The sequence below is a fragment of the Eretmochelys imbricata genome, chromosome 6 (assembly GCF_965152235.1).
Source record: "Eretmochelys imbricata isolate rEreImb1 chromosome 6, rEreImb1.hap1, whole genome shotgun sequence".
Lineage (NCBI taxonomy): Eukaryota > Metazoa > Chordata > Testudines > Cheloniidae > Eretmochelys > Eretmochelys imbricata.
In genome coordinates, this window is record NC_135577.1 from 15408296 (window position 1) to 15429035 (window position 20740).

At 48.0% G+C, this 20740-nt stretch overlaps 1 protein-coding gene across 1 annotated transcript in view; it reads right to left on the reverse strand.

Annotated features, from left to right (window-relative positions):
- The window catches only part of LOC144266475 (NACHT, LRR and PYD domains-containing protein 3-like), a 42690-nt gene extending 22672 nt beyond the window's left edge, over positions 1-20018 (reverse strand). The window contains 5 exon segments of the mRNA XM_077819915.1: positions 9379-9612; positions 9614-9661; positions 9663-9755; positions 9757-11104; positions 19745-20018. Coding sequence (XP_077676041.1) covers positions 9379-9612; positions 9614-9661; positions 9663-9755; positions 9757-11104; positions 19745-20018 — 1997 coding nt within the window.
- Positions 20019-20740: the final 722 nt, after the last annotated feature.

Consider the following 20740-nt stretch of genomic DNA (forward strand, 5'->3'; position numbering starts at 1 on the left):
CACTTGCGAATTAGAGCGCATTAAAGCAGCCCCGTGCGCTCTAACTCATGACGCAGCCACACTGGCAAGGCACGTAGAGCGCCCGGACTCCGCGACTGGAGCGCTCCTGGTAATCGACCTCCGCGAGAGGCATAACGCTTGGTGCACCCTGGCTGGAGCGCCGTGGTGCCAGTGTGGACGCCCTGGTCTATCAGTGCGCTCTGATCGGCCTCCAGAAGTGTCCCACAATGCCTGTTCTAGCCACTCTGGTCATCACTTTGAACTCTACTGCCCTGCCCTCAGGTGACCAATTGTCAGACCTGCCCTTTAAATTCTCTGGGAATTTTGAAAATCCCCTTCCTGTTTGCTCAGTCAGGCGTGGAGTCCTCTCAGCAAATCTTTCCAGGTGACCATGCCTCCACACTCCAGGCGATCCCCAGTATGGAGCAATGATGAGGTGCTGGACCTCATCAGTGTTTGTGGGGAGGAAGCTGTCCAGTCCCAGCTGCGCTCCAGCCGGAGGAATTACGATACCTTTGGGCAGATATCAAGGGACATGATGGAAAGGGGCCATGACCGGGACGCACTGCAGTGCAGGGTTAAAGTGAAGGAGCTGTGGAATGCCTACCACAAAGCCCGCGAGGCAAACCGCCGCTCCGGTGCTGCCCCCACAACCTGCAGTTTCTACAAAGAGCTGGACGCAACCCACCTCCACGCTGAGTACCACCATGGACACTTCAGAGCCCAGTTCAACAAGGCAGGAGGAGGAGGAGAAAAGCGGGAGCAAAGGTGCTGAGGCGAGGGAAGACGCCCCGGCATCCCTAGATGCATAGAATCATAGAATCATAGAATATCAGGGTTGGAAGGGACCCCTGAAGGTCATCTAGTCCAACCCCCTGCTCGAAGCAGGACCAATTCCCAGTTAAATCATCCCAGCCAGGGCTTTGTCAAGCCTGACCTTAAAAACTTCCAAGGAAGGAGATTCCACCACCTCCCTAGGCAACGCATTCCAGTGTTTCACCACCCTCTTAGTGAAAAAGTTTTTCCTAATATCCAATCTAAACCTCCCCCACTGCAACTTGAGACCATTACTCCTCGTTCTGTCATCTGCTACCATTGAGAACAGTCTAGAGCCATCCTCTTTGGAACCCCCTTTCAGGTAGTTGAAAGCAGCTATCAAATCCCCCCTCATTCTTCTCTTCTGCAGGCTAAACAATCCCAGCTCCCTCAGCCTCTCCTCATAAGTCATGTGTTCCAGACCCCTAATCATTTTTGTTGCCCTTCGCTGGACTCTCTCCAATTTATCCACATCCTTCTTGTAGTGTGGGGCCCAAAATTGGACACAGTACTCCAGATGAGGCCTCACCAATGTCGAATAGAGGGGGACGATCACGTCCCTCGATCTGCTCGCTATGCCCCTACTTATACATCCCAAAATGCCATTGGCCTTCTTGGCAACAAGGGCACACTGCTGACTCATATCCAGCTTCTCGTCCACTGTCACCCCTAGATCCTTTTCCGCAGAACTGCTGCTAGCCATTCGGTCCCTAGTCTGTAGCGGTGCATTGGATTCTTCCGTCCTAAGTGCAGGACCCTGCACTTATCCTTATTGAACCTCATCAGATTTCTTTTGGCCCAATCCTCCAATTTGTCTAGGTCCTTCTGTATCCTATCCCTCCCCTCCAGCGTATCTACCACTCCTCCCAGTTTAGTATCGTCCGCAAATTTGCTGAGAGTGCAATCCACACCATCCTCCAGATCATTTATGAAGATATTGAACAAAACCGGCCCCAGGACCGACCCCTGGGGCACTCCACTTGACACCGGCTGCCAACTAGACATGGAGCCATTGATCACTACCCGTTGAGCCCGACAATCTAGCCAGCTTTCTACCCACCTTATAGTGCATTCATCCAGCGCATACTTCCTTAACTTGCTGACAAGAATACTGTGGGAGACCGTGTCAAAACAAGGCATGCAGCCAGGAACTGTTTTCAAGCCAGGAGGAAGGTAGCCAGTCGAAGCGGCCGGTGCTTGGGGAAGGACAAACACCAGAGGAGGTTCCCAGTAAGCGGCTTTTATTTTGGGAAGGAAATTATTCAGTGTGGGCTCTTGGGGAGAGGAGGGTTAGGGCTGCATGCATGCCTAGATGCGGAATAGGGCATTGATGTGCTCTCTCACATTGCGGTAATCGGCTTCAGTGATCTCTTCAAAGGTCTCGTGCAGAAGATGGGCAATGTGCTTGCACAGGTTCCTTAGGAGAGCTACTGTGCTCCTTGTCCCAGTCAGGCTAACATGTCCACAGCACTGTGCTGTGATGGGCAGGGGGACCATTGCTGCACACAGGCAAGCTGCATATGGGCCAGGGCAGAAGCCGCATTGTAGTAGAAGACCCTCCCTTGCTTCCCAGGTCACCCTCAGCAGTGAGATATCTTCCAGGATGAGCTCCTGTGGAAAATGTGGGGACACTGTTTAGTACAGGGGCCCCCTGCAACTGTTGGCTCTCCCCAAGGCACAGAGAACCACAGAGTTCGGCTGTGAAACAATCATTCCCCCTTGACCCTGTGCTTACTCACCATTTTGAGACTCCTTTGGGTTATGTGCCCTCGCTTTGGGAAGGGCAAATTCTGCTATCGTTACACTGTGCTTGTCTTTAAATACGGGTGAATCATTGCTCTGTCTGATGTGCGCTATACTGCCTCCGTTAAATGTTGCATTTTGCCTTTACAGATGCAACCTTGAGATCTCAGCCGTCCGTGTTATCACAGGCCGAAAGACTCCAAAGAATTAGGAAGAGGCCACGTAAAAGCAAAGAAGACATGCTGCATGAAGTCATGCAGCAGTCCCTTAATGCAAATCAAAAAGCGCAGGAGTAGAGGGAGAGTGAAAGGCGGATCTGCCAGCAGAATGCGGAGCACTGGACCCAAAGCACGGCGCGCCGGCAGCAAAGCACGGATCGGCTGATAAGCATTATGGAGCGCCAAGCGGTCTCGATCCAGGCGCTTGTAGCCATGCAGGCAGGGCACTACCGCTCCTGCCCCCCGCCCTGCAGCCCTTGTCCCAAAACTTTCCCTTGTGCCCCCATGTCACCTACAACCCACTTTCCCCAACATCCGGGTTCTTATCACCACCAGCTGCCTCCAACACCTGTAGCTTCACCACCCAGCCCTGCAAACTACAACCCTTACCCACTGCACTCAACCCCCATCACCATGTGTTTTAGCCCACCAGAAGTGCAGCACTCATTGCACAGCACCCCAGACAGGAAGGCTGAGTATGAGAACAGGACATACGCAAATCTGTGATTGAACCATTCCCCACCCTACCCCAAGCAGTTGTGTTTCTTTTCAATAAATGAATTTTATTTTAAATAAATGGCTTTTTTGGCTTTGAAAACATTCTTTATTATTGCATTAAGTAAAAGATACCTTAGCGCAGGAAAGCAACAGGCACTGCAAGTCAGTGTAGCAAGCACAGTTTCCTACTAATATTGGAATCACTGAATTTCACTCCCGTGCAGGGCACCAAACATTACTGGTGGCTTTCAGCCTCAAATTGCTCCCTCAAGGCATCCTTAATCCTTGCAGCCCCATGCTGAGCCCCTCTAATAGCCCTGCTCTCTGGCTGTTCAAATTCAGCTTCCAGGTGTTGAACCTCCGCGTTATGGAGGGTACAGCATGCGGATATAACCGCGGGGATGTTGTCATTGGCCAGGTCCAGCTTCCCATACAGAGAGCACCAGCGGCTCTTTAAACGGCCAAAAGCACACTCCACAGTCATTCTGCACTGACTCAGCCTGCTGTTGAACCGCTCCTTGCTGCTGTCAAGGCTCCCTGTGTAGGGTTTCATGAGCCACAGCATTAAAGGGTAAGCAGGGTCTCCAAGGATCACAATGGGCATTTCGACTTTCCCTATGGTGATCTTCTGGTCTGGGAAAAAAGTCCCAGCTTGCAGCTTCCTGAACAGGCCAGTGTTCCGAACGATGCGTGCTTCATGCACCTTTCCAGACCAGCCTGTGTTAATGTCAATGAAACACCCACGGTGATCCACAAGCACCTGGAGAACCACAGAGAAATAACCCTTCTGATTAACGTACTCGGAGGCTAGGTGGGCTTGTGCCAGAGTTGGAATATGAGTCCCATCTCTTGCCCCTCCGCAGTTAGGGAAACCCATTTGTGCAAAGCCGGCCACAATGTCATGCACGTTACCCAGAGTCACAGTTCTTCTGAGCAGGATGCGATTAGTGGCCCTGCAAACTTGCATGAACACGATTCCAACGGTCGACTTTCCCACTCCAAACTGGTTAGCGACTGATCGGTAGCTGTCTGGAGTTGCCAGCTTCCAGATTGCAATAGCCACCTGCTTCTCCACCATCAGGGCAGCTCTCAATCTCGTGTCCTTGCTCCCCAGGTTGGGGGCGAGCTCAGCAGACAATCCCATGAAAGTGGCTTTTCTCATCCGAAAGTTCTGCAGCCACTGCTCGTCATCCCAGACTTGCATGACGATGTGATCCCACCACTCAGGGCTTGTTTCCCAAGCCCAAAAGCGGCGTTCCATGGTAGTGAGCATGTCCGTGAATGCCACAAGCAATCTCGTGTCATATGTATTACGAGAGTCGATATCGTCAGACTCCTCACTGTCACTTTGTAGCTTAAGGAATAACTCGACTGCCAAACGTGACTTGCTGGCGAGACCCATCAGCATACTCCTCAGCACTTCGGGATCCACTCCCGCAGACCGAAAGGGAAGACAGAGTGAGCAGTACAAAAAACGTTGAAAGATGGCGCCAAATGCGGACGGAAGCACAGGGATTGCTGGGATGCGAAGCGATGCATCACGGGGCATTGGGACAGGACCCAGAATGCCCCGCACCCCCCGCTCCTTCCCACAAGCCACAGTGCCAGAATGGGAAGAGGTGCTCTGTGGGATAGCTGCCCATAATGCACCGCTCCCAATGCCGCTGCAAGAGCCGCAAACGTGGCCAAGCCAGTGCACTTGCAGCTGTCAGTGTGGACAGACTGCAGCGCTTTCCCTACGGCGCTCTCCGAGGGCTGGTTTAACTCACAGCGCTCTACATCTGCACGTGCAGCCATGCCCTAAAAGTGTGAATTTGAAGCGGCTAAGTTAAACCACATTAAATCCCTGTGTGGACACTGTTATTCAGAATTTAAATGGCCTTTGGAAGTGAATTAAACTAAACCTAATTAAGGCCACTTTAATTCTGTAAAACAGCATCCACGCAGGGATTTAACATAGTTTAATTAATCCACTTCAAATGTATGACTTTAGTTCATTCAAATTAACTTTCCTGGATGTCTTCATGTAGACAAGCCTTTAAAAGCCATAGACAGCAGATTTAGAGAATGCTAAGCTGTTTTTTGGCCAGGTAGAAATTGTGTAGACCGTAAACCAGGGGTGGCCAACCTGGGGCTCCAGAGCCACGTGCGGCTCTTCAGACGTTAACACGCGGCTCCTTGTCTAGGCACCGACTCCGGGGCTGCAGCTACAGGCGCCAACTTTCCAGTGTGCCGGGGGGCGCTCACGGCTCAACCCCTGGCTCTGCCACAGGCCCTGCCCCCTCCACCCCTTTCTGCCCCCGCCCCTGAGCCTGCCTTGCCCTCGCTCCTCCCCCTCTGAGCCGCCTGCATGCCATGAAACAGCTGATTGGGAGTGGGGGGGAGGGAGGGAGGGAGAGGCGCTGATCGGCGGGGCTGCCGGTGGGTGGGAGGCGCTGGGAGTGGGGGAGGAGGAGCTGACGGGGGGCTGCTGACGTATTACTGTGGCTCTTTGGCAATGTACATTGGTAAATTCCGGCTCCTTCTCAGGCTCAGGTTGGCCACCCCTGCCGTAGAACCAAGTAATAAATGGCAGTTGCCAGTAGTCTTGAATATTGCGGGTTTCCAAAAGGCATTTGATAGTGTAAATAGGGAATCCTGGTGGCAGAGAAAATCATTCAAATTATTATGACTTTGTGTCAGAATGCTCTGTGCACAATAAAGGCAAACCAAGAGTTAGCAGACTGGTTTAATGCTAATGTTGGGGTCACACAAGGTTGTGTGTTGTGCCTCTTTTTTTGGGAGTTGCTATTGACTTTGACTGCCTGTTAGTATGGAGATGGGCATTGTGGGGAGACATGGGGAGCCTGGAGACCTAGACTTTGCAGGTGACATTTTTCTTACAAATAAATGAGTTGAAGGTACGCAGTGAAAGACAGGTGGTCTTGCAAATTCTGCCAAGCAAGTAGGTCTTATTATTAATCAATTAAAAACAGAAGTTATCAAAATAAATTTATGGATCAATAATTTTATCTATTTGAGAGATGAAGCCTTGAAAAACTGAATAAATTAACTTATCTTGGCAGCCTCATTCATGATAGTGGTGACTGTGTTTCGTGTAAAGCCCAGAATCTCCTTCCTTAGAAGTTTTTAAGGTCAGGCTTGACAAAGCCCTGGCTGGGATGATTTAGTTGGGGATTGGTCTGCTTTGAGCAGGGGGTTGGACTAGATGACCTCCTGAGGTCCCTTCCAACCCTGAGATTCTATGATTCTATGAATAGGTAAAACGAGTGCTGTATTTCCATCACTACCAACAACATGGAAGTCCAACGTGATTAACAAAATTATCAAAACTGGAATCCATCAATATGGAAGTCCATTCAATGCAAATTAAACAGAGTTCATTGCTGGTGGCTGCACAGACTATTCAGCGTAAAAGGGATGGACAGAGTAAGCCGTGAACAGGTCCTCACAATGGCACAGCTACCTCCTGTACAACAATACAAGTACTATGGAAGAAGAGGTGGTCAGACTTGGGGCATCTTTTAAGAATGTTCATAAGAGGCTTCCCAAACAAGCCTCTCTTTGTTGACTCCAGGGCAAGTGACAGAGACTGACCTAGAGGCACATTCTGTAGCTCAATAAAGGCTGAAGTGGAATTATTACAGCTGAATATAAAAGACATGGAAAACAAGCCCAGCACCGGGAGGACTGGCATTGTTCAATATCTGCCTTTTGCCCTGACGGCGTGGGAAGAATCATGAAGATGATACTGATGCTTTCAGGCTAATGGACCTGATCCTTTATTTGGAGTCAAGCGGACTGATCTCTAGTGGCACAAAGATTTTACAATCCCCTTCCACACACACAGCTGTTACCAGTAGCACGGGATGAAAAAAGGGTAGACCTTTCCATGAAAAATTTCACTTTTTCAGATGATGTTTTGCCCCAGATCAGGATTAAAACATCAAAAAACAACAGACACTGCGCCTGTCCATCCCCTAGAGCTAGGTAAGAGGTGAGGATGCATTGCGGGTTCTCCGCCTTTCTCTGCCCCAGAGCTAGGGGATGGCAGAACAACCCTGCATGCTTCCAAGGCGGCCCTCTGGGAAAGCTTTTGTCAATTTCACTAACAGAAAATGAAACTCACAAGAGCCTTTCAGGCAGGCAGCTACATTCTATTTCCTCATAATAAAACTCATTTTTTTGGCAAAATGACAAATCTGTGGGACACAGATTCCCATATGGTACACTGATCCCTGTCTGCAGGTTTGGCCTCTTGGGTCCATTAGCAGCTGGAGTAAGTTAGTGCACTACATGGTGGATCTTTGGATCCTCAGATCTCACTGGACCCTAAAGCTTTGCAGTAGTGACAGCAGCCTGTGAATTGCTCATTGCTGCCAGCACCTGCCCCTGACTCAGGAGCAGGATCTATGCAGGAGGAGACTATCCCAAATACTGCCCCTTTCACATTGTCCCATAACTGAGCTGAGGGAAGGGGGTGGGCAGGAGACACCTCGCAGTTGGGTGCTGCACACATTACAGAGAAGGAATTAAGGATACTGCCCAGCAGAACCAAAACAGATCAACCTCTCACCGGGTGAGAGAATGCAGTAGCACGACTGCCATCAGCAGCCAGGTGGAGCTGTAGTGTAAGATGTTGACTAATGGCTGGGGATCACCTGTGACATGGCTAGGGACTGGGCAGTGCAGGAAACAGCAAGGCTTGGATTGTAGCCTTCGGGAAGATGCTAAGCCTAGTGGAGAGGGAACAAGAGGTGATTGCTTAACGGCTTCAGGCAGCTGGCTGGGTGCCAACACAGAGTCCAGGAGCAGCAGGAGCTGAGCTACAATCAGCTGCCATTTGAGAGTCTTCTGAATTGTTTGTGGCTAATCCTGCTGTGAAGGACTGGGGCGTAGGAGGTCTGGCCTAGCGGTCATAGGTGGGCTGAGCTCTGCTCTCTAGGGACAGTAGTTGCTAGGCTGGAGTTGGAGGAATCACAAGAGCCAGGTTCTGTAGGCAAGGGTCAGGGTCAGAATCAGGCTAGAGTCAGAGGCTGGAGATCAGGAGGCCAAGCAAAGTCTGGCACTGCAGCAGGTCAAAGTCTGTATGGCAGCCCAGACAACTTCCTGGGGCAACCCCTGGGGTTAAATAGGGCACTTGGACAATCAGAGGGCCACAGGGTACCTCACTCTGGATCTCTTGGGCAGTAAGTACATCCTGCAGCACCTATTCTCCATAGAGCTCCCTGGCTTAACGACTACAGGGCTGCCTGATGGCACTTTGGGAATATCAGCTGTCCCAGGCTCTGCAGACCCAGCTTCTAGTCCTTATACCTTTTCCTTTTGCTATTCAGGTGCTCAAGGACCTGGACAGGTCTAACTCATTTGCTATCGTGACGAGGCTGTAGGACAGGGCAGGTCACTTATACAGAGCTTGCTGGATCTCTAGGTAAACTGATCCACACAAACAACATGCCTTTCGACAGGTCAGACGGAAGGAGCAATGAATATGGGCATGCTTATAATATGGAACGGTAGTTTGGAAAGCAGTGACTCTAAAAAGGACTTGGAGTTATGATGGAGAACCAAACGACCATGATCTCCCAGTGCAATGCTGTGGCTGAAAGGGCTAATGGGATCGTTGGATGTATAAACAGGAGTATATATATAGTAGGAACAAGGAGGTTACGTTTCTCCTCTATACAGCACTGGTGAAACTGGCAAAGCTAAAATGTTTACTCCAGTTCTGGTATCCAGCTTCTTCAATGCAGACAGGTACCTAGCTAATCACTCAGGCCCATAGCATCTTAACTTCCTCTCCTTCTATCTGATCCAATCTAGATTCCCAGGAAGCTAACTGGTCCCAGCTGTTTCCAGGTCCTTCTGCTTAACCCTCACTTCCTTATTCCTGCCTATCCTGCAACCATAAGGTTTTCTGACCCAGCTACCTCGACCCAACCAGACCCAGAGGGACAGTGTAACCTCATTTTACAGGGAAAGACCAAGACAAATCTGCAAATATCTTATAATCCACTGGAAAAAAGGGGCATTATAATGGTGATATGATGAGATGTCACTCTAAGGATTTACTGATTAATATTAAATAAACTGTGATACTTACAGAGGAAATAACCGTTTCCGTAGCTTTGCTATCCATCCTTCTTCTCGTTCTCCAATCCCAAGAGTACAATTACATAGGTAAAGTGACTGCTTACTACAACAGTTCTTTACACAGAATGAAAGAGCAATTTCATCCATTGTTGTAAGCCTGATGTGTTCCAATCTAATTTCTTGGAAATTATCCATCGCACTTTTCACAAACTCTTCTTCCTGACTTTCATACAAACAGTGAAAACTCAAGCTGGTCACGCAGTTCCTCATAGGTCTTATAGGGCAGAGGAGATTTTTTTAGCTTCTACTTCAAACCACTTCAATAAATCCAGCTTTATTTCAGATGATGTTTTACAATGTAATTTTTTCTCCATGTCATTTAGTCTCTTTATTTAAGAGACCAAACAAGAAACGTACTGTTACCATCAAATAATTATTTTTAGATGGTCCATAAATTTTTAGCAAGTTGTTCACATCTTTCTTAGAAGAGAAAGATTTTTTCATTTTCTCTTCATTTTCCTCCAGCATATAAAACAGAGCTGCAAAAAACTCTTGGAAACTCAAGTGAATGAAGCTGTAGACATTTTCACATTCTGTATCTTTTTGAAAAATATTTTTATTCAGAAAGAGAGACTGAATCTTACACAAGGATAAATTGTGTTTCTTCAGGTCACCTTCTTCAAACAGTATTTTCTGTTCTAAAATTCCATCTGCAGCCAATGAGCAAAGATTCCACAGGGTAGTTTTAGACTGTTGCATTGAGTTAGCAAAATGATCAGTTAGCAGAGTGGACAGAAAGAGCAAATATACCGATGTGGTTGTTTTTGAAGTTTGTGAAAGATCTTCCCCTTTTTCCATCTGTTGCTTCATAACCGTGCAGATGATCCAACACACAATGGGGACAAAGCACATGGTGAAGAGCATTTCATTTTCTTTGACAAAATTAAAGGCTTGTGTTGCTTTCTTTTCATCACAAAAGAATTTATGAAAATATTCTTTCCTCTCTTCTCCAGAAAATCCCATTATCTCTGCATAACATGGAAATTTCAAATTCTGCTGTAGTTTCTCCAGAGCAGTTGGTCTTGTAGTGATCAGTAAGAAGGATTTTTGAAGAACTTTCTTTCTCAGTAAACTGCACAGTACGGTTTTCACTGGCTTATTCTCAAATGGGTCAGTGCACAGACCGACTTCATCAATATCTAGCAAGGAACTCAACTCATCAAAACCATCTATTATGAACAGGAGTTTTTCTGGCTTCTCAAACATTTCTTTAATTGGTCCTTTTCTGTTAGGACAATTGTCTAAAAGCAAATCAGCAACACTTTTCTGTTCAGTAAAAAGATTTATTTTTCTGCAATTTATATAGAAAACGTAATCAAACTTTTTCTGATAGAGTTTTCCAGCTGCCCAGTCCAACATGATCTTTCTTGCTGTCATTGTTTTCCCAATTCCAGCAGCTCCCTGCAACACAACAGTTCTTGGGCTTTGTCGATTTCTATCGGGATCAAATAAAACACTAATCTTAGTGTGACTGGTTCGCTGAGCCATCAACTCTGCGTGTCTCCTTCCTCTGGTGATTATTTCATGTTCTTTCTCCTCCCGCTGCCAATGTTCTTTTACAATAAGCAGTTCTGTGTATCTTTTGTCTAGACTCACATGTTCACCCAGGCGAGCATTCCTGTCTTCTATTACTTGGTATTCTTCTTGTATATGATCTCTATATTTTTTCTGGTAATCTAATTCAATGACAATGGCATGAAACATTAGACATACTGAGTACAGTTGATCAAACAAAGGTCATTTGAACTGCCATTCATCGGTTATATCCAAAAGTTGGACATGACAAAATACTGGTGGCATTCTATTCTTTCTGGTCTCTCCCCCAATTTCGCCCAACATTCCCACCATCATGTGACTCTACATTTTGCTACAATTTTACGTATTAAAATTAGTCTTTTTTCTTTTATTATTTAATTATTTCGTACGTGATCATCTCTCACCTTGGTTCTGATTCAGCAATGCCCTTAAGCACAGACTGAAGTCCCCTTACAATAAATGAGATTTGAGCATGTGCTTAAAGTTAAGAATTTGCTCAAGTGCTTTTCTGAATATGGATAATTTAGCTCATTCCTTTTTTTTTTTTTTGTTCCTTCTGATCTTTTCTTTTAGTTTTCGTCTTATTTTTTCTGTTCTCCTCCCTTTCCCCCCAGTACCCTTTGTCTTCTTTTGTTATTTCTAACTACTTCTCTTCTTACTCTCTGGTTATGTTTTCTCGCCTCTCCTGTTGCTAGCTCTTTTAATCCCTTTCTGCTTTTCTCACTTCTAGATACCCTTTTCTGCTTCACTCTCCACCCCCATTCCTCGCTACTGCGACTCCAAACACTGGAGGATAGGATTGGACACCGGTATTTAGATGGGACCCATCGCTAATCCTGAGTAGTGCGGTACGGGAAGTGGAGTGCCAGTGTTTCATTGGACAGATGACTTGCTTATGAAGGCCCTGTCTCTGCAATGGTCCAAGACCCCTAGCTTGACTTCATCTTCCATGATGCACCATGGTTTTCTCTCTTGCTGAGCTACATGGTGCATTGTGGGAGATGTACTCCAGAAAGGGAACCTGTCCAACAGAGAAGAAAGGGATCATGAGGCACATGAACTATGGCTCACATACAGCACTCCAGCAGCATTTCAGAATGCTATTTTAAGAGTGTTAAAACATCCTTTAAAACAGGGGTTCTGAACCTTGGGCCGCGGCTTGTTCAGGGTTAGCCCCTGGCGGGCCGCAAGACGCTTTGTTTACCTGAGCATCCGCAGGTATGGCCACTTGCAGCTCCCACAGCACCTGCATATTAAACCCAACAACCAAAATGAGAACAGAATATTACAGCCCACAGGAGACTAGACTATTATGTGCCATGGGCAGAGGATAGGAGGGACCGAGGTGCACCAGTGTCTGAGTCCTCCGCAACAGCAGCGAATTGATTAAGTGAGATGCACCCAGATAATCCTGGCAAGCAACCCATACCCACACACTGCACAGGGAGGTGGAAACCCCCCCCACAGTCACAGCCAATCTGAGCTGTTGTTTTACATGCACAAGTTAGAAAATCCTGCCCAGGGTTTTACCATGGCATTGCCACCTCACCTATAGCTACAGTGTCACTGATGCTATTTCTAGAACAGGGCTAGATTGGACCTGGCATTTATGCAGATCTGGAGAGAGAAGGCAGGCTCCTAATTGCACACCCTTGTAATTCCCACACAAGAACAAGGGAGCATGGGAACTGTATCCTTGGAGAAACCCTGCACCCCAAAGGGGCAGTGAGAAGCAGAGAGGAGGTAGAGCCCTGATTCTGTTCCCCTCCACATCAGACTGCTGAGCGGGAACAGCACACAAGGGAGAATATTAGAGCTGCTTAGAATTTCTCCCCATCCTCCTGCGTGGAAAATTTTGAGGTTTTGATAGAAAACAAAAAACAAACAAAAAACCTTGAAAGCCAAAAAGTTTTGGCTGAAAACCAGAATTTTGATTTAAAAAAATGCTGCTGCAATGTGTTATGGGAATTGTAGTTTGTTTGCCTCATGCGCCCATTCTCTTCTAGAGGCCAAGATCCCTAGCCTGACTACATTTTCCATGATGCACCACGGTTTTCACTCTTACTGAGTCACCATGGAGCATTGTGGGAGATGTAGTCCAGAGAGGGAGCCTGGCCCACACTGGAAAAAGGCATCATGAGTCACCTGACCTATGACTCCCATACAGCACTTCAGCAGCATTTCAGAATCAGATTTTTTTCTGTTTTCATAAGAAAAGTTTGTTTTTCCCATGGAAAGCTGACAGTTTTCACACAAAAGAATTGTTTTGACAAAAACACAATTTTCTGTTGGCAATTTGCTGCACCCTGTTAGTCACACTTCCTATGCATGCCAGGTAGCTCAAGAAGTTTGTGGTTGCTGGGAATAAGGGAGTGAATGTCTCTGATCATTGCTGGTCAGGAGCAAGGCTTACAAAATTTTCCTGAGCCTAAAAGCATTTGCACCAGTCTTCCCAAAGCATTTCTTTGATCCAAGAATTCACAAAACATTGGATAGTGAAATGCCGGTGTCACCTAATTTATCTATTATGTTTTTTTCAATATTTTTCTTGTTAAAATGATGTAAAAGATCAAAGTTTCACAAATGTAAACAATAGTTAATATTTGTCCCTTAGCCGTTACCCTCTTCCAGAAAAATCAGGGTTCCCTTCTGCTGCTGTCACCACAAGGAATTCCTGTATCTCCATTCAAGAGGAGTCACGCTCTCCCAAGGAGGCTCAATGATGATGATGTTGCAAAAATCTCTCTCAGATGTGCAGACGTGCCCTGTGCCCTCCGACCCTGTCCTGTTCCCCCCATTCCCTGGCAGCGCAGCTCCAATGGAGACACAGTGTCCCAGGGTTCCTCCCACATGGATGAAGCTCTGATAAACAGCCCATACAGCCCCAGGCCACTTAGTGACGTGTCCAGGTGGGGGGGAACACATTCCCTTTCACCTCCCACTCTGGCCTTGCTCTGGCCTTACTCCTACTCCTCAGCTTTCTTCCCTCTCTCATCTCCCCCTCTGTAGGAATTCCATGCCCACCACAACTGCAGCAGCAGTCACGGAGCTGACCTCTGGGCTGGGTTAAGCCCGTACGTACATCTCAAACAGATCCAAGTAATTCTGTTGTTAAAGCGCACTGGGTGTATTAAGGTCCCTTCAGCCTCCTGCTAAAGAAATGCGGACAGCTGCTTCATCCTTTCACCCCTCATGATGGTTTGAGGTTTAAAGGCTGTCCTCACAGGAAAAAGGTTTAGAAACTACAACTAACAGGAACAGAAAGGCATGAGATCTCCCTCTAGGAGCAGATGCTCTGCTGTGCGCTATATATGAGATGCACTGTCCTGAGATGGGGGGGTTCCACGACCACCACTCCCAAGAGAAGGAGGCGGGTGGTGGTGGTCAGGGACTCTCTACTCCGGGGGACTGAGTCATCTATCTGCCGCCCTGACCGGGAAAACCGAGAAGTCTGCTGCTTGCCGGGGGCTAAGATTCGCGATGTGACGGAGAGACTGCCGAGACTCATCAAGCCCTCGGATCGCTACCCCTTCCTGCTTCTCCACGTGGGCACCAATGATACTGCCAAGAATGACCTTTAGCGGATCACTGTGGACTACGTGGCTCTGGGAAGAAGGATAAAGGAGTTTGAGGCGCAGGTGCTGTTCTCGTCCATCCTCCCCGTGGAAGGAAAAGGCCTGGGTAGGGACCGTCGAATAGTGGAAGTCAACGAATGGCTACGCAGGTGGTGTCGGAGAGAAGGCTTTGGATTCTTTGACCATGGGATGGTGTTCCATGAAGGAGGAGTGCTGGGCAGAGACGGGCTCCACCTTACGAAGAGAGGGAAGAGCATCTTTGCGAGCAGGCTGGCTAACCTAGTGAGGAGGGCTTTAAACTAGGTTCACCGGGGGAAGGAGACCAAAGCCCTGAGGTAAGTGGGAAAGGGGGATACCGGGAGGAAGCACAGGCAGGAATGTCTGTGAGGGGAGGGCTCCTGCCTCATACTGAGAATGAGGGGCGATCAGCAGGTTATCTCAAGTGCTTATATACAAATGCACAAAGCCTTGGAAACAAGCAGGGAGAACTGGAGGTCCTGGTGATGTCAAGGAATTAAGACGTAATTGGAATAACAGAGACTTGGTGGGATAACTCACATGACTGGAGTACTGTCATGGATGGTTATAAACTGTTCAGGAAGGATAGGCAGGGCAGAAAAGGTGGGGGAGTAACACTGTATGTAAGGGAGCAGTATGACTGCTCAGAGCTCCAGTACAATACTGCAGAAAAACCTGAGTGTCTCTGGATTAAGTTTAGAAGTGTGAGCAACAGGAGTGATGTAGTGGTGGGAGTCTGCTATAGACCACCGGACCAGGGGGATGAGGTGGATGAGGCTTTCTTCCGGCAGCTTGCGGAAGCTACTAGATCGCATGCCCTGATTCTCATGGGTGACTTTAATTTTCCTGATATCTGCTGGAGCAGTACAGCGGTGCATAGACAATCCAGGAAGTTTTTGGAAAGCGTAAGGGACAATTTCCTGGTGCAAGTGCTAGAGGAGCCAACTAGGGGGGGAGCTTTTCTTGACCTGCTGCTCACAAACCGGGAAGAATTAGTAGGGGAAGCAAAAGTGGATGGGAATCTGGGAGGCAGTGACCATGAGTTGGTTGAGTTCAGGATCCTGACACAGGGAAGAAAGGTAAGCAGCAGGATACGGACCCTGGACTTCAGGAAAGCAGACTTCGACTCCCTCAGGGAACGGATGGGTAGGATCCCCTGGGGGACTAACATGAAGGGGAAAGGAGTCCAGGAGAGCTGGCTGTATTTCAAGGAATCCCTGTTGAGGTTACAGGGACAAACCATCCCGATGTGTCGAAAGAATATTAAGTATGGCAGGTGACCAGCTTGGCTTAACGGTGAAATCCTAGCAGATCTTAAGCATAAAAAAGAAGCTTACAAGAAGTGGAAGGTTGGACATATGACCAGGGAAGAGTATAAAAATATTGCTCGGGCATGTAGGAATGAAATTAGGAGGGCCAAATCGCACCTGGAGCTGCAGCTAGCGAGAGATGTTAAGAGTAACAAGAAGGGTTTCTTCAGGTATGTTGGCAACAAGAAGAAAGCCAAGGAAAGTGTGGGCCCCTTAATGAATGAGGGAGGCAACCTAGTGACGGAGGATGTGGAAAAAACTAATGTACTCAATGCTTTTTTTGCCTCTGTCTTCACGAACAAGGTCAGCTCCCAGACTGCTGTGCTGGGCATCACAACATGGGGAGTAGATGGCCAGCCCTCTGTGGAGAAAGAGGTGGTTAGGGACTATTTAGAAAAACTGGACATGCACAAGTCCATGGGGCCGGATGAGTTGCATCCGAGAGTGCTAAAGGAACTGGCGGCTGTGATTGCAGAGCCATTGGCCATTATCTTTGAAAACTCGTGGCGAACAGGGGAAGTCCCGGATGACTGGAAAAAGGCTAATGTAGTGCCAATCTTTAAAAAAGGGAAGAAGGAGGATCCTGGGAACTACAGGCCAGTAAGCCTCACTTCAGTCCCCGGAAAAATCATGGAGCAGGTCCTCAAAGAATCAATCCTGAAGCACTTACATGAGAGGAAAGTGATCAGGAACAGTCAGCATGGATTCACCAAGGGAAGGTCATGCCTGACTAATCTAATTGCCTTCTATGATGAGATTACTGGTTCTGTGGATGAAGGGAAAGCAGTGGATGTATTGTATCTTGACTTTAGCAAAGCTTTTGACACAGTCTCCCACAGTATTCTTGTCAGCAAGTTAAGGAAGTATGGGCTGGATGAATGCACTATAAGGTGGGTAGAAAGTTGGCTAGATTGTCGGGCTCAACGGGTAGTGACCAATGGCTCCATGTCTAGTTGGCAGCTGGTGTCAAGTGGAGTGCCCCAGGGGTCGGTCCTGGGGCCGGTTTTGTTCAATATCTTCATAAATGATCTGGAGGATGGTGTGGATTGCACTCTCAGCAAATTTGCGGATGATACTAAACTGGGAGGAGTGGTAGATACGCTGGAGGGCAGGGATAGGATACAGAGGGACCTAGACAAATTGGAGGATTGGGCCAAACGAAATCTGATGAGGTTCAATAAGGATAAGTGCAGGGTCCTGCACTTAGGACGGAAGAACCCAATGCACAGCTACAGACTAGGGACCGAATGGCTAGGCAGCAGTTCTGCGGAAAAGGACCTAGGGGTGACAGTGGACGAGAAGCTGGATATGAGCCAGCAGTGTGCCCTTGTTGCCAAGAAGGCCAATGGCATTTTGGGATGTATAAGTAGGGGCATAGCGAGCAGATCAAGGGACGTGATCGTCCCCCTCTATTCGACATTGGTGAGGCCTCATCTGGAGTACTGTGTCCAGTTTTGGGCCCCACACTACAAGAAGGATGTGGATAAATTGGAGAGAGTCCAGCGAAGGGCAACAAAAATGATTAGGGGTCTGGAACACATGAGTTATGAGGAGAGGCTGAGGGAACTGGGATTGTTTAGTCTGCAGAAGAGAAGAATGAGGGGGGATTTGATAGCTGCTTTCAACTACCTGAGAGGTAGTTCCAGGGAGGATGGTTCTAGACTATTCTCAGTGGTGGAAGAGGACAGGACAAGGAGTAATGGTCTCAAGTTGCAAGTGGGGAGGTTTAGGTTGGATATTAGGAAAAACTTTTTCACTAGGAGGGTGGTGAAACACTGGAATGCGTTGCCTAGAGAGGTGGTGGAATCTCCTTCCTTAGAAGTTTTTAAGGTCAGGCTTGACAAAGCCCTGGCCGGGATGATTTAATTGGGTATGGGTCCTGCTTTTGAGCAGGGGGTTGGACTAGATGACCTCCTGAGGTCCCTTCCAACCCTGAGATTCTATGATATGTGCGGCCACAGCAGTGTCTGGTTGTTCTCCCATCCTCCACCCTGATTGCACCTCCCTGATCCTGAGGCTGGGGCTAGTTCTCAAATGGTCTGATCTTGAGGGTTGTTCTAAATTACACCAGCCGGCTGTGATCCCGAGGGGCCAGTAGAGCTGCAGCTGGAGCACCATAGTGTTCGTTCCACACCTGCTGTGCTAGGGACTGCCCGAGATGGTGGCACAGGAGCAGCCTCTGTGCTAGCTGGGGATTCCCCTTCCGCTTTCTGCTACACTTCTTGGGCCATCGCACCAGGCAAAGGAGTAGAACTCAAGGGAGTCTGGTCCTGTACTGCCAGTTCCCCCAAATCACTTGCTCTCACCCTCATTTCTCATTCTCAGTTTCTCCACTAAGATCCAGTCTAAAAACTGACCAGGAACACCATGCCATTGATCACAGCTCTTTCTTCTGATGTCACTTGCTTGTACAGTATCCGTATAGCAACTTGTGTGTTTCCAGAACATCTAATTTCACATGCGCACTAGGAAAATCCTGCGTCCCTGCTTTGAATCACGCCAGCTCCCACTGGCTTTCCCTTGGGCCTTGGAATCTACTCAGTATTATTAACCAACTGCAGCTGTTCCTGCTTCTGCTATATCTTTGTAGGGAGGTTGGTGGAAGGGGGAATATTGAAGAAGAGCTTCCCAGGAGTCTTGGCAACTTTAGATTCTTTACCCGTCTTTGTTTCCTCCATGACCTTAGAAGCTGATTGTCTCAGGTCGATCTGATTGAGGATTTCTGGGGTTACATCCATCCCATGTTCCCCACAGCATTCTAACAGGCTTAAGGCACATCTAACACATTGGCTTTCTCTAGCTCACCACGGGGGATGTCATGTTTTCCATCATCATCCGATTGTGAGATTAAAAGACAAATACAAACTGAGAGATTGCCCAGTCACTTCACAAGGATGTGCCTTCTTAACAGAGCTCTCAGTCAACAATAAATAAATGCTTCCTGCATTGTGCTCTGGGGGATATTAAACTCATACCCTGGGGGACTGTCCAGGGCAGTGAATGCCAAAGGCCTCTAGGGAGAGCCCCACTGCCAGCCCTGGAGCGTTCCATCCCAGGGACCCCGGGCAGAACCAACCCAGCTGAGCTCCACTGTCACTGTGGGTGAGAGGAACAGGAATGACTATAACAGGATTGAGTTTAACTCATAACAGAGCACATGGAGTCTAACTAAAGAGTGGAGCCCCGTTGGCACTGGCTCTTACGCTCATGTGGGACACTGAAAAGCAGCCGAGGGACTTCGGAACTGCAGCTCTCCAGATTTGCTGGTCCTTGGCTGTTTGTATTGCACCGGATTTGTTTTGTTTGTTTTCAGTGAAAAATAGCCTCCAATATAAAATTTCTGCTTGGAATTCCAGAAGGGTCTCATGGGGCCAGTCAGCTGTTTGGTGAGACTCTATTGGGCCAGACTCTCTGCTGTGATCAGTTTCCAACTACACATCCTTGATTCTATGTCCCAGGTGCAGCACAGATTACAGCAGCCTGGGAGCTGTTCTAACTTGCCAGCTCCCAATGGTCCCCAAAGAACAGTCCCCCAGCTGGGGATGCACTCTAGTTACTCCTCCTCCCCACCTCTCTGTCCGTGGCACTCTCTCTGCATCCCTTTGTTGGCTCTACACCCACTGGGGATCCCCCACACACACACCCGGGGATTTCCTCAGATGGAGAGTTACAAGCTGCCTCTGCTCCCCTTGTGCCGGCTGACTGGTAAAAAGGAAGTGGAGCAGGTCAGAGAATCTACTCTAGGCATCTCTGCTCTGAGTCCCCCGCATTTCCAGCTGGGGTTCAGAATTTGTCATTCCTGCCATCAGCCTGTTTCTCCTTCTGCTACTGCCCTGGGGGAGACTCCCAGGTTTTTGAGTAACTTTAGGTTTCTTACCTTTCTCTCTTTCTTCTCTGAGTTTTGCAGCAGCCTCTCTGAAGCTGATCTGAGTGAAAACGTCTATAGTTATATCCACTGCAGCCGCTGCACCATAGAATGCCATCAGGAGGTTCTTCATATCGGTCCTGTCGGCATTCTCCAGCCGACCTCGGGGGATGGTACCTTTCCCCTCAAAGTCAGAGTGTGATAGTTTGTCTTTAAATCGTTTGAAGTCTTCCTGAAGAAGGTCGTCAAGAGCACTTTGAAGCATGTCACTGCTTTGGTTTTCCATCACCAGTATCAGGGGAAAAACTAAAATACTGTGTAAAGTCTCATTATTAATAGTTAATATGGAATAACAACTCTTATTCCTATCTAGAGGGAAGAAGGGCAGCTGTCATAAATATAAAGGGCAGAGTAACCACTTTTCTGTATACAGTGCTATAAAATCCGTCCTGGCCAGAGGCAAAACCCTTTCACCTGTAAAGGGTTAAGAAGCTCCGGTAACCTGGCTGGCACCTGACCCAAAATGACCAATGAGGGGACAAGATACTTTCAAATCTGGAGCGGGGGGAAAGGCTTTTGTCTGTCTGTGTGATACCTTTGCCGGGAACAGATCAAGGATTCATAGTTATTTAGGTCAGAAGGGACCATTACGATCATCTAGTCTGACCTCCTGCATAACGCAGGCCACAGAATTTCACCCACTCACTCCTGCAAAAAACCTCACACCTATATCTGTGCTATTGAAGTCCTCAAATTGTAGTTTAAAGACTTCAAGGAGCAGAGAATCCTCCAGCAAGTGACCCGTGCCCCATGCTACAGAGGAAGGCAAAAAACCTCCAGGGCCTCCTCCAATCTGCCCTGGAGGAAAATTCCTTCCCAATCCCAAATATGGCGATCAGCTAAACCTTGAGCATATGGCCAAGATTCATCAGCCAGATACCCAGGAAAGAATTTTCTGCAGTAACTCAGATCCCACCCCATCTAATATCCCATCACAGCCCATTGGGC